We start from the raw sequence: 17,110 nt of genomic DNA, 5'->3' as shown, positions 1-17,110 counted from the left end.
TTTTTGTTAAAATAAATTTGTACTTTTATTCTATAGAATCTCAATATCCCATGGTACATGTACAAAAATGATTAATCCAAATTGTTTTTCAACATTGTAGAAGATTCTTCTGTTTTGTAGCAGAACAGCTACTTCTCTTGTTTTTTTTTCAGTGATTTTATTTTTTAAAAAGTATTCCATATGTTTTGATTTCTCAATTCTTTCTCTTTTCAAATTTTACTTTGCAAATAAACAGAGGATTCTTGTGAATGTCTGAAAATAGCAAATAACAGTTTGGTGCTAGCCTAGAAACCAGGGGGACCTGGGAGTTCTAGTGCCACTTTAGGCATGAAAAGCCAGCTGGGTGACTTTGGGCCAGACATTCTCCCTCAGCCCAACCCAACTCAAAGATAGTTGTTGCGAGGAAAATAGAAGGGAGTATTATGCATGTTTGCTTCTTGAGTGACTTATGAAGTAATAAAAGTGAGATAAAAATAATAATAAATAAAATAATAAATAAATTAGCAGTTCTCTCTCAGTTTAGCTATGAGTATTCTGCTTGCATACCTTATCTAAACAGTATTGACAGAGGTCATTGACTCCAATGAAGATGGTGACCAACTTCCAGTCCTCCTCATAGTTGAGGTCCTAATGAAGAATAAAAGAAATGGTATCCAATATTATAAATGTTAGAGTTTCTTTTGGATAATAAGTGCTTTTGCCTCAAATCTATTCCTTGGAACTATAGAGATTGTTATTGGTCATGTTTAGAACTTATGGCCTCAAATCTGTTCCATGGAAATAGAAATTATTTCAAGCAGATTCTAAAGCTTATCTGTTTCAATTTATTAATTTTATCAGTAAGACATATTGCTTTCAAGCCTTTGACTCTGTCAATCATCCATTAATAGAACAGAACAACAGAGTTGGAAGGGACCTTGCAGTTCTTCTAGTCCAACCTCAAATATTTTCATTTAGTCAAATGAACCTTTCATTTGTTCCCCATTGAATGGTCACATTTCTCTTTCTGGGAAACCCTCCATATGAATTGGAGGCAGTGCATGTGGAACAGGATGGATTGAATGAAACTGCAATGTTTCCCTACACTTATATAAATTGATATTGATTATCAAAATATGTGAAATAGGAATTATAAGCACGGGAGAATGGGGAAATCATTAATTCTGGCTATAAACACAACAACATGTCTGTCACTGGCTATTGTAAAATCCATGACATTAACATGTTTTGATTGGACCTTATAGAAATAAATAGGCTGAAATCTGTTCTTTTGTCTGGAAAGGGGTGGTCTGCTTGAGCATTGGAGACAGCAGCCAAGAGTCACCAAAGAAGAAATAATGCCAGATTTGTTTTCCTTATATTTGACAAATGGCAATGCATTTGAAAGAAAAGCCGGACGGCTTTTCTGGGTTCCTCCATGCAAGAGGCTTCAATTCACAATGGATATGAGAGATTGGGTTTGTAAAGACTGCAGTACTTTCATGTTGGCTTACAAATAAAGGAAGGAGATGCAGAAACATTTCTTCGGTAATGAAAACTGAGAATTCTTGCCAGGAATACTAGAAAGAAGGAAGGGGAATGCTTTGTGGTAGAGGGTCCATTTGCATTCCTGAGACTGGGGCTTAGCCTACGACTACGTCATGGACCAGCCAACTATTGGAAACGCTGAGGGCTGTAATTCTGTGGAAAACATTTTGTAATATGCAAGACAAAAAGGAATGGACAGAGCTATTTTTAGAGCAACAAGTTTATATCACAAGCAGTGCTGGAAAATCTGGCCTGGAAATCACTGTAAATGTTGCTGATTTCTTGTCTCATTAATTGAATTTCTTTCCTTGGCCTGTTACTTTGTCTCACATTTACTTCAAAGGATGCCTGCAGTGTTTGACATCACTTCTTTCTGTTTTGTAATCTGGGATCATGATCTCTGGGCACCCAGCAGTTATTCTGACTTTTGTTCAAATGTCAATGTTTCCACTCAGCTGCTCCCAGGAATAATCAGACACAGAGGGGGAAGAAGGGGAGGTGGAGTGAGGGAGAAAGAGAGAGATGAAAGGAGACATGGAAATGAAAAAAAGGAAAATTATTTCCCTTTTTCTACATATCTTTGCTAGTCCAAAAGTCCACTCCTTCTGACAACTTGGACACTTACATGTGCTTTTCGGGTGGGAGGTGGATAACAATATGGAAATGATTTGTTATTGCCTTCTTCTGGGAATTTTTTTTTCATCATTCCACTCTTGCCTAATATTTTCCACCTAGGTACTATCCCAAACTAACCCTGCTTAGCTTTTTGAGCTCAGCCCAGGTGGGGTAGATGCTGTCATAGATAACCAAATGTACAATTATGTATGAAGCTCTCAACATCTGTTCACCAAGTCCTGAGTTTTGAAATGCTCTGCCTTTTTGTTTCAAAGCTGCACAAAATGACGTGCCAATAGAGTGATGACATTAGGTCCCAAGCCCAGATGCCTTTCTCAGAAGTGGCATTTGGGTGAACCAGTGTCTTTTACAGGCTCTGCTTAAGTTTGTCAGCTTGATCTTTTTTACTCGGCTCCTGGCACTCTATTCATGAGGTACCTGGAGATTTCCTTAGGAGGAATTGCCTTCCAGAGCACCCAGGGGCATCCTCTCCAGCTTCTCCTTGTCCAGAAAAGCTGTGCTGATCCAGGCTCACCACCCTGTCTCAGTTCTTTGTTTTAGCATCACACACAGCTTTTTTTTTTTTTTGGAGAGGCATCAGAAATGGCATTCTCTGCCATTTTCCCCTTCTGGAAGCCTTCCCAGGTTCCTTTCTCAAAGTAAATGGATGAAGGGCAGGATGTTTCTCAACTCTTCCTCTTTCTCCAAACAGCCGTAAATAGTTTGTATTAAAAAAAATATCTGGCAATGCCTCTGACATTCAGAGATCTAGGGAAAACAAGTTATATGAATGTTGGACAGCCAACATAAGAGCATGTTTCTTATCTGTGCTTCGTGTTCTCATTTAATGCATGCATAGTAGAATTAAGAAGTTTCTAAATTTGAGAAATCAAGGTTGAGGTAATTCCATGCTCAAGGTGAATTAGTTATGGGGTAGGGTTTTTTGCATTAAAGCATTGCTTTACCATTCTCATGGTGCCCTATGTCCCTTGTATCTCAGCTATCTCATTGTTAAGTACTGAAACTACTTATCCAGGCAGAGTTGAAAGTTGTGTTACTGCACTGCACATCTTGAAGGAGCCAACTTTACAAAGTAGACTCCCTCACGGATTCCAGCACAATGTCAGACATTTTAAAGTGCCACTTTTTGTCCCCATTTCTAATGGTCCCTATACTAAGAATAGTTTTGTAGCATCCTTTATGCAGATACTATTTAGCATATGTGTGTTCTGTTCAGATAGGATTAATCTTCACAAGGATAAATTAAGATGAAATTCAAATTACATGCAGAAAATAAAAATCAATCAACCCCACGTTCCCCAACCATCAGATTTACAGCAAAGCTTCCAGCAGTCCTGTAGCTTTCTTTTTTCTCCCTTTTCTACAACATTTCCTAAGTGCCTTATATTAGCCAGAAAGGAAACCAGGCCTAATCTAAATTTAAAGACTTATACACTTGCTCAGAAGTTTTGACCAGGTTCTAAGACCTCTTAGTGTAATGGATACCTGTGAAATGTACAGAATATAAAAGATTGGTATATGGATAGCAACAGACAGAGTGACTGAAGAAATTAAGATTTCCAAGAAGCACAAAGAATAAGCAACAACATGAAAAGCAAGATAAGCCACTGTCTTCCCCTGCTGAATACTGCAGAGAGGGGGCATATTTCTACAGTAAGAAAACTCAGTTTGCACCTGGTTTACACAAAACAATATTATTACTTCAGTTTCTGACACGCCTGCAGCTTATTACTTTTCTATAATGTAAAACTGCAATCAGACACAAATAGGAAGGTAGTACTTATGATGATTGAAGGATCTTGCCATGTCATGCAGTAAGAACTGAAGTTAGAAGGAGGGGCTAGAATTTGCCCTCTTCTCCCCCACCCCCTGTTTTTTTTGGGGGGGGGTGGCCTTTTTACATGTTGGCATGAAAAACTCTCATGATTAGAGATACTCTTTGGATCCAAAGAGCAAAAGTAAATTTTTGGTCCTCACTGATTTTATTGATCCATTGGCATCCTGGCTGCTTTCCACAGCCAAACCACATCTAGAGATCCCACCATAGCTCTTTTGGGGATGCAGTAGGAATAAATCTCTTTTGCTCTTTTGTAATGTGTTAAATTGACATACATGTTATGCTTTATTTTCATTCAGAAACATATTCTAATATCTGGGTTAAGAAAGGCATTTTTCCTTGTCTCTTTTCATCTTACATTAGGTGACATGATTCTTCCCATAAATTCAGTTTGGTCTAATGTTGGCTCCAGGCTAGAAACTGTATTATTATGTAATTTATATGACATGAAAAGAGAATTAGAACCTTTCTTCAGGCTTCCAAATGCATAGACTTACTGGGTTCCTTTTCATGAGCTCTACCAATTCATGTGCTTGGGCTGAGATATTCCTAGAGAAACAAAGAAGAAAAAATGTCTAACACACAAATTGCAGACGCAATGAAAGCAATAAACTAGGTGTGAGCTGTATCGTGGGAATGAAATGGGATTTCCCAAAGGAAGTTCATAGTGTGACTTGAAGAATTACTTCTAATCATTCTCCAGCTGTCAACAATCATTACCAAAACAACAAAGATGAAAATAAATCACCTTCTTGTGCAACCAACATACTGAAATAAGCAATGTATCTGGAGAGTGTGTAATCCACGAAAGTTGTGAGTCCTCTTGCATGAAATGAAAAATGGCAGGAAGCTGTTTTTCACTTAACAAAATAGGAGCTTTACTTTTGCATGACTTCTCTGTTTTAACATATATTACTTATGCATTTGAATGATCAGATTTATGTAATTTTCCATCACTGATTAGAATTGGCCCTGAGATCTACCGCAGCCCTGGTTGAAAATTGAATTAGCTCTGCTTCAGATTCAAACCCTGAAATATATTTTCAGGATGCTTTTCTTCTCCAGCTTTTATCTTTATAACAACTCCATGAAGTACAAAGCAAGGGTTTCAAACTATGGTTTGTTGAACCAGCTATTGGGTTTTTACATTCAGCAATGCCATAACAGATGCATTGCTTTTATGCCAAGCTAGAAACAAATAAAACACATCATTGTTTAGCATTATCTGTGAACCAGACTAAGGATATAGGTAGGCACAGCTTAGAGGGACTACAATGAATGTATGTCTGTTATACTGCTCTAACTGGCTGTGCGAAAACCACCACTAACAATTGATAATAGAAAAAGCAATGAGTGCCCCAGTGGTGAGTTCCGATCCCGTTCCAACCAGTACGGTTGGAACGGGCCCGGCGTCGGGCACATGGATGTGCGTGATGCACACATGTGTTGTACCTGCCTGCGATGCCTCTGAAAGCCTCCGTGACGCTCCAGCTGCTCGGCGGAGCTTCGCGCAGGTGCTGTACGAGCCACGCGCATGTGCGGAAGTGCCAAAGGCTTAAAGGACAGGTAAGGAGCTCGGGCAGGTGGGTGGGCCCTCTGGAGCACCGTACCGGAACGATACCCAGTGCTCCAGGCAGGCTCCAGTACACCCGTACCGGGGCGTACTACCTGCAACCCACCACTGGAGTGCCCCCATTCCTTTAAGAAATGATATGATATTTTAAAGGTAGGTTTTATTTAAAAGATAATAGGTATTTGCTTAAACTGTTGAAGAAGTGTATTAAGGTTAAAAGGTAATCCCATTTCGAGTGCCACAGAGGGCTTTGGGAAACTGTGGACGAACCAGATTTTCAGCCCAATCTGGTTTATAGAAATGTTGTTGGGAGAAAAAGAGCAGGACGATATATCATCTTAATTTCCTGAAGGAAAGCCAGGAGATAAATTTAATGAATTAATTAATGGGACCAGATCATTTTGTATACTGGGAATTTGCAAAAATCAAGTTCGTCAAAGGTCATTCACTTGGGTGGTTTTGCTTCTTCCCTTTATTTTATGAGCTATCATCCCAAGAGCAATATTTGTCTGTGTGTCTAGGGAAAGAAACTCTTCATAAACAAAACCAGCAAACAATATATATTCCCTGAAACAGTGGATGCCGGGGTGAACAGTCATATTGCAAGACAGCATCCACCTGCCAACTAGCCTTCCTTCTTGTCAAAGAGCAGAGAAGCTTTGATCAATTATTCTGTGGAAGGATTGGCTCTGGCAGCCTGCACAGAAATTTAAAGCTTTACATTCTCAAGGCTGTATTTGGAAGCAGTGACTTTTTCACAGTCATGCTGTCTAACCTCTAATTCCCTCTGCAATCAATTTAGTGTTTGGCAAAAAGTGATCAAATGGGAACCTCGTCTAGGGTTGCCAAATGCATGCGAACAGGTATAATACTATAAAAGACTGAACAGTATAAGGTTATGGTTAGATTTTTACACCAGACTAATATCATAGGAAGATTGAGATGAAACACAGAAAAAGTATGGGGGAATAATTTAGTTAAATTGCCTATGAAAAACACATGCAGTTATGGACTTAATGAGGTAAGACTCACATCTTCAAACTGTAGTGCTATACCAACAGAATATAGGTTCATGTGTCTGCCAAGAATTAATTCTGCTTTCTTGGCTCTCAGCCCAGCAATGGATGACCACTTAGAAGACCAGGACTGGCATCTACTGGCTCAAATGTTTCCAAGATAGAATTATAGAAATCAGTTGAGTTTGGCCAGGATTCAGTTTTTACCAAATGAAGTAGTTAAGAGAACAACAGAGAGAACAGAAATACATTTGGGACAACACAGAGCTGCTTCAAGGATGGGAATCATAAGATTTGAAAAATCTGAGGAACTGTTGGTCCGTAGCATGAGATCATAGACAATGGCAATAGAGAAGACAGGAGATGATCAAACATGTGTGACATATGTATTTCTTTTATACATTAGAACAATAACTGTGATATTTGTATGATGATGTTGCCTTCTGCATAGTCATTTTGATATCATCAGATCTCTTAGAAAATAAAAACAAGAAGACAGCAACTACTGTTCTGTTCCTTATGGCAAAACTTTAGAAAGAACTGGGTTAATGGAAGTCAGTTTGTTGCACAATCTGGTAACGTATCCTCCAAGTATGTTATATAAGAGTTTTAAAAATGTATTAAGACTTTTATGCTGCATTCTTCAAAGTTTTCAGGATGATTTACTAAATAATAGTGTCAGAGGTACTGTAGGTATAGGACTCGGATGAAGAACAGAGTAGGAGTCTAAATGAATTTTAAATTGCTTTGTTATATAATATATTCGGACATTATTTTTATCAGTTTGTTAAATGACTTCATGCTGTGGGTAACTGGCTCCCTGGATTTTTGCAATCTTCTAATTCCCCAGCAAGTTCATCCAAAGTCTTATTCGGGTGATACTTTTGCATGCCGAATTCTGGAGAGTTGATTATAACTCACAACTAGTGGGATGATTAATTTTAAGAAAAGCCCTCAGTTTTGGAATATGCTTTGGTTTAGTGAGGCTAAATATTCCAGTACCATTTTAGTCATGGACTTCCTTGACCAAATATCTCCCACAGGAACTTACCAGGTTTTGGCTTCTCCCACAGCTACATTGAACCCAGCAGTTTCCTTCTGGGTGCCAGTGGAGAAACCAATAAGGCCTGGATTAAATTTCTTCAAAATATCTGACAGAGAAAGAGAAATTCAACATCAGTGTTTCTTCAGTAAATAAGAATCAGCATGTCATTCCCAGTGTTGGTTTTTAAAGCTTTTAAGGGTTCTGAATCCTTACAATCATTGAAAGTTAGTTCACATTTGACAAAGGTTTTCTTAATTATTCTTAACAATTATTAGAAAAAATATAGCTACGGGGTTCTTAATGCTCTCTGAGCTTGGTTGTTTTCTTGCAGATGTTTCATTACTAAATCAGATATCATTATCAATGCTGGAAATGTGTGGAGTTTGGTCTCTATTTATATACTAGTGGCTTCTCTGTCAGCGTCGCTTGTAGTGTTCTTGGTAGTTCCTTGTCAGGTTATTGTTTACTGTTTGTCTGAGTTGGTAGTTTCATGATTGGGGTATTATTTGCTTCTTGATTTTTGGTCTAATGTTAATCTTGGTGTTAATCTCTCTTTAGTTGGCTATTGATTACTAGTAAGGTGGTGGTTTGATCTTTTAGTTTCCTTTTTTTATTTTTGCTTGTCTCTTTTGAATAATGTGTAGATCTTGTTCATTTCATTTCATTTATTAGATTTCTAGACCACCCCCTCTCATGTCTATGTGCCTGTTGATGCCTGATTTGTCCAAAGGTCAGGTTTCTAAAAATTCTCTAGCGTTTTTGGACTTGACTTGGGCTAGGAGGTTCACAGTTTCCCAGTTGAAATCTGCCCATGTATTGTGGGCAGGACTTTCATCATGTTTTCTGACTGCTAGTTGATGTTAGATAGCTATGAGTACTTAGTTTGTAAAACTCTATGTTTGAATTGCTATGTTTTTATCTATTACTACACTACTAAATGAGAAGGGTCACCTCTGTTTCAGAGAGGCAATTCATTTTGAATGGCTACATGGTAAGCAGATAGAACATGGTCTCTTCATGTTACAAGTAATGGTGTCTATTAAATTTGACTGGTAGAAATGGGTGAAAATTTATAAACATCTTCACAAATAGAGCAAAATAGGATTGGAATTATTAGAATGTGAGAGACAGCTATGTATCTCCACCAAATTCTCTACAATTATAGGGCTGAAAGAGGTTTTTTTTTTAGTCCCTTGCCCAAGGCAGGAGATCTTTTTCCATCCTGAACAAATAGCTGTCCAATCTTTTATTGAAGACCTCTTTGAGTCTATTAGTTTAGAAAGTCCAAAAGTATAAAATTCTAAGGGACACTTGTGAGATAGTTTCTTCAAATTTTTATTGGATGGTGGAAATTCCTCCATCTTTGCCCTGAAATTTACAGTTCTCAGAATTCCTACAGAGTGAGACATGGTGATTACATGGAAGGGGTTTTATGGAAGTGGGCAGCAACAACTCACACAAATGCAATGCAATCACAGAGGGAAATAGATAGCCTACCATAAGAACAGAACAGGTCCCCCAGGTCCTGCCAATCTTTCCCTCCCTTCAAATTGCCCATGAAGACAGAAACATACTTTGCATGGAAAATAAAGTTTTCCATGAGGAAGAAAAACAACAGCAAAGGACACAGCCTTACAGAGCATGTGCCAACCCACTGAGTGAGGGGGAAAGACAAATACAAGTAATAAGCTCATGACATGGCATAAGACAACTTGGCAGGTAGAGAGTGAGGAATAAAATTGGGAAGTAATTCAGAGCATTTCCTGGAAGTCAGGACACAACTAGGAAGCCTTTAGAAACAGGACTGCAAACATCAAACCCCATCACACATACAGTATCTGCTATATTGTGGAAAACAATAATTCACAGTTCAAATACATTTCAGATTTAATTATGTCTATTCCTGTTTTGTATTTTGATGTATTTCAGGCTACTCACTAGGTAATGTTGTATGAGTCTCTAAGCTTCCATCACTTCCAGTGCTTGAAAAAGAATGATAAAAATTGGTCAGTGGTGTTAATACTACATCCAGCACATACTATCTGTCAGAGAGAACAACTGTGGAAAGGTGAGGATAGATTTTGGGGAAAAAATACAGTATCTTCCAAAATAAAGTATTAGGCATGTATGAATTCTATTTTCAAAGTTTTCAGATTATTTTAAATAACAAATATTTGCCATAATTTCTGAAGAAACAATTGGAGAACACATACAACTAGCATAAACAGCGAAATATAGCCCTGTTTATTTTTTTTGCATTCGGTGTACCAAGACATATCAAGATACACATTTAATAACAGGCATTATGTCATTGTATTTTTATTCCAAATGCCAGCATAACAACAATCATTCTCTTAAGAATTGAACTTTTTTGACCAAATGATCAGCATTCCACAAAGATATGCAAGAAGGAAATCTCTAGATGAGAATTGGGGATAATATTTCTAATGTAAGTATTGTTACATACATATAAGGATTAGGCAAGCTTCTTATCATTGCTTTATGTCACTCCTAGTGGAGGCTTAATGACTTAGGAATTATCTAAAATCTTGATCAGAAGCTATTTATTCAGTTTGTGATAGAAATGTAAGCCACACTAAAGATTGCCAGATGGCAGCACATTGTTAACAGATCCTTTAATAAGTGGTTGAGAAAGATCAAACTGCATGTTTGAGCATGAAAATATGACGTAGGAAGAACTTTTCCATAATGCAGCCTTTTTTTCATTTCTTTCATATCTATAATTACCTGAACTTTTCAACCATGAACCTTTGGTTCTGTATTCTACTTCTGCTTTATCTAACTTTACCCTCCAGATAATAGGACTATCATTTGGGAATTCTAGGCCTTGCTGTCCTAACACACCTGAGAGGAGCAGTTTTGGAGAAGACTTTTAATAGAACGTGGATGAAATTTGGGGAAAAAACACTTACCTCCAGGAAAGTCCTCTCCAAGCTGTTTTGATATCATTCAAACCAACTGCTTTAGCGCCTTCAGCAATCTGTTAAAAACAGAAAAAAAATAAATGCAATCAACAGTAATTTATTATTTCTTACAGAATCAAAATGCTAACATCTGGGTAATGGTTGCTGATGAGGTCATACTATCAATATACCAAAAGCAACATGGAGGAATATTCTAGAAAACCTTCATTTACTAAAGAAAGTAGGCAGGTATTCACCATTTGACTTGGATACTGAAAGTTGCACACCACATTTCACAGCTCCAGCTATAATGGCCAATTATAAATTTTCATTTAATAAACATTCAGGATTAACATTCTGCTTGATGTCATTTTAATAAGCTGACATTCTTAGATTCTTAGAATAACTATTACTGAAAATGTGGACATACCATCATTGAATCACCAAGTGCTGCTATCACTCGAATGTCAGCTGGCTGCAGCCTGTGCACTGGAAAAAAAAAAAACCCGAAATAAAATTGAGGGAGAATATCATATACAGAATACAAAATAACATTTGGAAATGACCTTGAAAACCTTCTAGTCCAACCCCCTGCTCAAGCAGGAGACCCTATACTATTTCAAACCAAAGACTTTCCAATCTCTTCTTTAAAATCTCCAGTGATGGAGCACCCACAACTTCCAGAGGCAAATCATTTGACTGATTATTTCACACTGCCAGGAAATTTGGATTAGATTGGATCTCTTTTTTATGAGTTTCCATCCATTACTTCTTGTCCTGCCCTCAGGTATTTTGGAGAATAAGGGGATCCCTTCTTCTTTGTGACAGGCCCTCAAATATTAGAAGACTGCTATTATGTCACCCTTAGTTCTTCTTTTCATTAGACTAGATATACCCAGTTTAATATCCTGATAGGCTAAACATGTTGTAGCGATAGGTATAATTAAAAGGTAAGTTAAGCATGTCTAAAGTTTATGAACTCCAATATCCTTACCAGGGCATAAGTCTTACTAGACAGAATTTGGGCCTATTTCCATTTAATCTTGCATAGGACTGAGTTGTACAAAAAGAGAATACAGCAGGCAGATCAATAAAACTAAGCACTGGCCTAATGTGCTAAACTACAACCTAAATATGCCTTATGTTCTCCAGATTCTTCATTATCTTTGTTGCCCAATTTGGCAATTAATTTTCTCTTTGGGGACCATCCTGCGTATTATTAGGCAGCTGACATTCCACTGTCAATGGGATTTAATGACTCTCATTGTATGCTCTACTTTCACCCGTACCAACCCTGAACATACAGTATTACTATACAACTAAGATAAAATAAGTTTTAAACATTCATTGATGGTGAAATATGAACTGAAAAATATAGTCGCTAGATTGCTTAAGATTATAAAAATAGAAAAAAAAAACTACAGATGTTTGTTGTCACTTCCTTCCCAAACCCCAGAAATTTACATAAATGTTGCACTGAGAGAAGAGGAAAGTACCTTATTTTTAATTATTATTTTTACTGCACGAGCAGTTATTTCTCACCTGATGTGGGGACTTCTCTGGATTCAGTCTGTACAGAACATGGCAGATTGCTACCCCAGTTCTTAAAAACAAAATGCAGTCAGCATATCACTGGAAATTGTTCCTATTGGTTGTAACAAACTACAAGAAATCTAGAAACAACTTGTGTTTCAAAGGGACATCTACATCCTATTTCTATGCTTCAAGAGAGCAACTTGAAATTACTGAGTCATCCTTGGGATATCAGGAACAAAATTACATCCAGCCTTGTTAATTACTATTGCCCACAATTGAGAAACAGTTTGGTGTATTGGTTAAAGATGCTGAAATAAGATTGAGAAACAGTTTGGTGTATTGGTTAAAGATGCTGAAATAAGAGCGTGGCAACCCGAATTCTAGGCTCCTGTTAGGCATGAAGCCAGCTGAATTACTTTTGAGATATTGGCTTAACACTTCCAAAAATGTTGTTACAAAACTGTATGGATGTGAAAGCATCCTGTGGATACCAGAAAACATGAATATGCTAAGAGAAATAATGCACAATAAATAATAAAGGGATTACCTGGTCTGGCAACTTGGTAGGATTTTCTGATGGATTTGTGGCATTGCTGTTTTTGAAGGTACCCAGGAAAGGTTGTTGCTAATAGAGAAAACACATGAACACCAAGCTTCAAAATTTCAATACAGAAAAACAGACGCATAGATTCAAGACACTAGATTAGCCCCTTGACTGTAGCTAAGTCTGTAAGTCTAGCAATGGAAATGCTGCAAATAATGGTTCTCTCACCCCAAAAAAAAGGATTATTTTGGAACCAGCCTATTTATATAATGGAGGCAAACTGGAAATTTTGAACTGAGATAAGCTTCCATAATGAGACTACTTCAAATAAGTATTAAGATGCAAAATGCAATTGCCTGGAATCTTGTGTGTGAAAAAATGTGTATATCTTTTCATCATATCGCTTGTCAGCCAATCCAACGTATTGCACAATGCTGTAAGTTGGCTGTTTGGTGACAGAAAGAGCCATCACCTCATGCGATAATGCACAAGTCATGCAAAAGAGTGATAGCTGGCTTAGTTGACACATAAAATTGGGTAGAGAGAAAAATTAGAATTACAGGCAGTTTAACAATCCAAATTCTAATAATATTTTGCAGTCTATGTTAGAACGTCTTACATGATATAGCAGGCCTTCAATTTCCCATTAATTTCATAACAGAAAAATCTGGGTCCCAAGCTATGCTCACTTCTTGCTGCTACCAGCATAGAGAATCCCATTTCCCTAAACACTTATCAAAGGTCAGAGATGAGTGTTTGCTCAGAACGATTTGCTGCTTTGTGCATGAAGTGTTTTAAAAGACACCTCCCAGGGCTCCTTCCAACATTCAAATGTAGGCACTGCACAGGTGCAAACAAATCTGTAAATCTCACTCAAACACCCTTGCTTTGTAAAGACTACAAAGACACTTTTCAGATTATCCTACTTCACCAAATGTTGTAACCCAAAGAGAGTGCTATTCCCCCACTCATTTTTTTTTAAAAAAAGGAATACAGTACAAACCAGTTTATTGTCATGGTTTTACTGTGTTGTATTTTAAACTGTACAGTATGTCTCGCAGGAAAAAAAAACTCATCACAAATTTTAACAGATGTAGAACTAATTGCATTTACACCTAACATGCAGATAAATAAAATAAAAAATATTGCTTGGTCTATTTGCCTCATGTTGTGTAGGCGGCTATTTATTATTTGTTGGCTTCATTATATCTCCAAGAGCCCAACACATCATGAATAGCACTTTGCCCACTATTTTTATTTCCTGACAGCAACACTTGGAGAGGTAGTGTGGGCTGAGAAGTAGTGTGAGACTCTAAGACATCCAGTCTTCTTTCATGATTCAGAATGAAGCTAATTCTCTATAGTTCTAGTCCAATGTTTCTCAACCTTGGTAACTTTAAAATGAATTCCACCCTCTATTTTGGAAATTTTAGGAGTATAAGTCCATGTATGTTAAAATTGCCAACACTGAGAAACACTGTGATATTTAAACATTATGTTGCTCAGCCATAAAGTGTTTAGCCATCTTGCATATAGTTTGGCTAGAAAATCCAAAGATATTTTTCCGTTGACATTAATCAGAGCTGCCTTATCCCACAAAGATCCACAGCAAATCCATTTCTGATCATGAAATCCCATAGATTAAAGAAGATAGGCAAATTCCATAAATTAACTGGTAAGGTCAAATAAAATAAAAACCCTAATTTTAAATATCTATATTATGCTGCAGTTATGCCTATTTACTACGAATAAGATACAATGGATCTTTTTTCTGAATAAACCTTGGCAGGAGTGTGATGTTAATCTGTATAATTATGCCACTAAAGTATATGAGTGAGGTAAGAACTTTCCAGAACTAAAACCACTAGTTCTTCCTAGGAGATGTGAAGAACATAAGAATTGGCAGACCCATATGAAATTTGTAAGCTTATTTTGGAAATATTTCTATTTTATTTAGTACATGGATGTGAGATCTACAGGATATAAATTTATTTATAGATTAACAGTGTAATTCTATGCATGCTATTTAGAATCAGAACTAAACTGCATTACATTTTGTGGTAAAATTGTCTAGAATTTCAGTCTAATAGTTGAGGAATAGGACCAAGGGTTTCTACCTTCAACCGAAAAGTTACTTGGAAATTTGCTTGGTCCTCAAAACTCAAGATCATCAAAGGACATATGTTCATAATTAAGCATGAACTGTTAAACTGCTGGCATTCAAACATTATTGGCTGTTGCTTTGATACCAAAATTGTTCATTCCCACAAAACCCTTGCACTAGAAGAAGACAGTATTATGTTTACCGGAGATGGGCAACTCAGTGTTATGTTATCCATAAAATTGAAGGAAACAGCTTTTTCCCCAACAGGATGAAGCTAGAGGGTAAAAGAAAAATATCATTATGTAGCTGTTTGATTTAAGGTCTCATGCAACTATTTGATTTACTGCTTTCACAGTTTTTGTGTAATAAAAAAGAGATTAAAAAAGCAATGGGCAAATATAAAAGTTATAAATAGAATATCTTCTTGCAGGATATTCTATAAAATTCTGAGAACAAAATACAGCAATTACCCAATTCAAGATTCAGCTAAGACTGGAGCAGAAAACGAAGTCCAGACATAATGGGGATGGAGGGAAAATTATAGTCCTTAGCATTAGTTTAGTTTAGTTTATTAGACTTCTAGACCGCCCCCTCTCCCCGAAGGTTCAAGATTCACTAGTGTTAATAGTAAGTTATCAGCTTACTGTTTTGGGTAGGAATGTAAACATTAGCCAAATAAAACAATACAGCCATTTCAAATCTGAATTATTCCCCGAAGTAGGTGCCTCACCATATTGTTCCAGAGAGCTCTAGAAAGTTGGGAATGTGATTTTTGGCTAAAATGAAAACAGTCTGGTGCAAAGAAGGAGGTATCTAGTCGCCCATCCTAAAAATGAGAATAATATCATTGTTATTATTATGCTTTTAAAGATGCAAACATTACAAAGCCAAACAGAACCCATATTTATTTTTTTCAAAGAGAACTAAAATTTTAACATAAATACTTTATCCTACTTGTGTCATAAACCAGAATCATTCAATGAAGTGTACAAGAGATTCAGACAGATTAACAAAAGTTTACAGTGTAGAGAATCAAACTATGAAATTCCTCATCAAAAAGTGTGGTGATGGACCCCAACTCAAAGATCTTTAATAGAGGATTAGGCAAATTGATGGGAAATTCTGGATAATCTGAGGAAATGTTAGACAGTATGCTCTGCGTACCAGTGTTTATATGAGTAAAGTTACAATCATATTTTGTTTGTGTGTTTTCAATAGGTGCTGGAACGACCACTATGGGTACAATATTGGATAAGTCATTGATCTGATCCATTACAGATTTAAAAGGTGAAAAGACTTCAGATCACAAAGTACTAAAGATGCTCATTTCGTTCTAAATGAACATTCCCTTAAACCTAATATAAATCTTGCAATACTTCGGTTTTTATAGCCAGGACTGAGTACATTCCCTAATTTACATTATGAAATGAGGTTTAATGTGAACTCTTTCCAGCATATTTGAATTTTAACTTTTGTAGAATAGATTTTATTTTCCTTTTATTTCATGAAAACTAAATGCTGAAAAAGCAATCATTTAAAGTCTTAAAAAATACATGAATGACATCATATGCATAAATAGTTAAAGCACATGATGCAACAATGACTTTTTTTCATAATATGGAAAAATAGCTATTATTGTAATTTTTTGAAATATGAAAGTAATACATGTAAGAATGTGCCTGTCCTCATAACAGGGTTTTTTTTTTCTGTTGTTATGCTATCAGTCTTCTTTGTCCAGTGTTGATATATCTAATCTCAATTCTATGTAAGGAACACAGAATCCAGCCTAGTGTAAGTGATGCTAAGAATTTATGCTGTGAATTTCAGTCCACAAATAAGTAATATAATATATATTTAATATAATTAAATATAATACAAAGAAAAACAGGAAATTGATCCAAAGCACACCAGCTATTCCGTATTCTAGAAAATAGTGATGTGATTCTGCTCGGATTATATTATGTTCTATGAATTTGTACTGTAGCAAAGGCAGAAATTTAGGCAATGCTTTTACAGATCAGATTTGTTTCTACAGGCCATTTTCTATTTATGGTTGAACGATTTCATAAAGCATGTTTCCCAGAGTCTGTAACTCAGTTCAAACATATCAAAATAATATTATATTTGCATTTTCAGGATCTCATAGATAGATGCATCCCATTAAATTTATTTTGACTCTGTGGATAGTCATCGTAGGAAAATAGGGAATGGGAACATTATGTACAATCTTGATTTGTACAAAATAAAGATATTGTTATTGCTGGTTTTATTGCTTTGTTGCTGGTTTTATTGCTTTGTACCCTACCTTGGGATAATTGTTCTTCTACTGAAGAGCAAAAAAAAAAGTAAAATAAAATAAGTAAATGGG

General features: G+C 36.5%; 1 protein-coding gene and 1 long non-coding RNA gene across 2 annotated transcripts in view; one reads left to right on the top strand and one right to left on the bottom strand.

The window, feature by feature from the left end:
- The window catches only part of LOC309385582, a 39,285-nt gene extending 22,238 nt beyond the window's left edge, over nt 1-17,047 (top strand). Inside the window, exon 3 of the long non-coding RNA XR_014174254.1 lies at nt 15,961-17,047. This is a non-coding gene — a long non-coding RNA (uncharacterized lncRNA). The remainder of the gene's footprint in view (nt 1-15,960) is intronic.
- Nucleotides 1-17,110, bottom strand: part of PLB1 (phospholipase B1) — a gene marked incomplete at its 5' end in the record, with an annotated part of 107,165 nt that overhangs the window by 15,101 nt on the left and 74,954 nt on the right. Inside the window, 10 exons of the mRNA XM_081940139.1 lie at nt 547-627; nt 4,498-4,549; nt 7,641-7,740; nt 9,573-9,616; nt 10,568-10,635; nt 10,989-11,047; nt 12,101-12,161; nt 12,642-12,719; nt 14,945-15,016; nt 15,473-15,568. Of these exons, the coding sequence (XP_081796265.1) occupies nt 547-627; nt 4,498-4,549; nt 7,641-7,740; nt 9,573-9,616; nt 10,568-10,635; nt 10,989-11,047; nt 12,101-12,161; nt 12,642-12,719; nt 14,945-15,016; nt 15,473-15,568 (711 nt within the window). The remainder of the gene's footprint in view (nt 1-546; nt 628-4,497; nt 4,550-7,640; nt 7,741-9,572; nt 9,617-10,567; nt 10,636-10,988; nt 11,048-12,100; nt 12,162-12,641; nt 12,720-14,944; nt 15,017-15,472; nt 15,569-17,110) is intronic.

This window comes from Natrix helvetica, assembly GCF_964273705.1.
Source record: "Natrix helvetica genome assembly, chromosome: 2".
Taxonomy (NCBI): domain Eukaryota; kingdom Metazoa; phylum Chordata; class Lepidosauria; order Squamata; family Natricidae; genus Natrix; species Natrix helvetica.
This window is presented reverse-complemented; position numbering and strand designations above follow the sequence as displayed.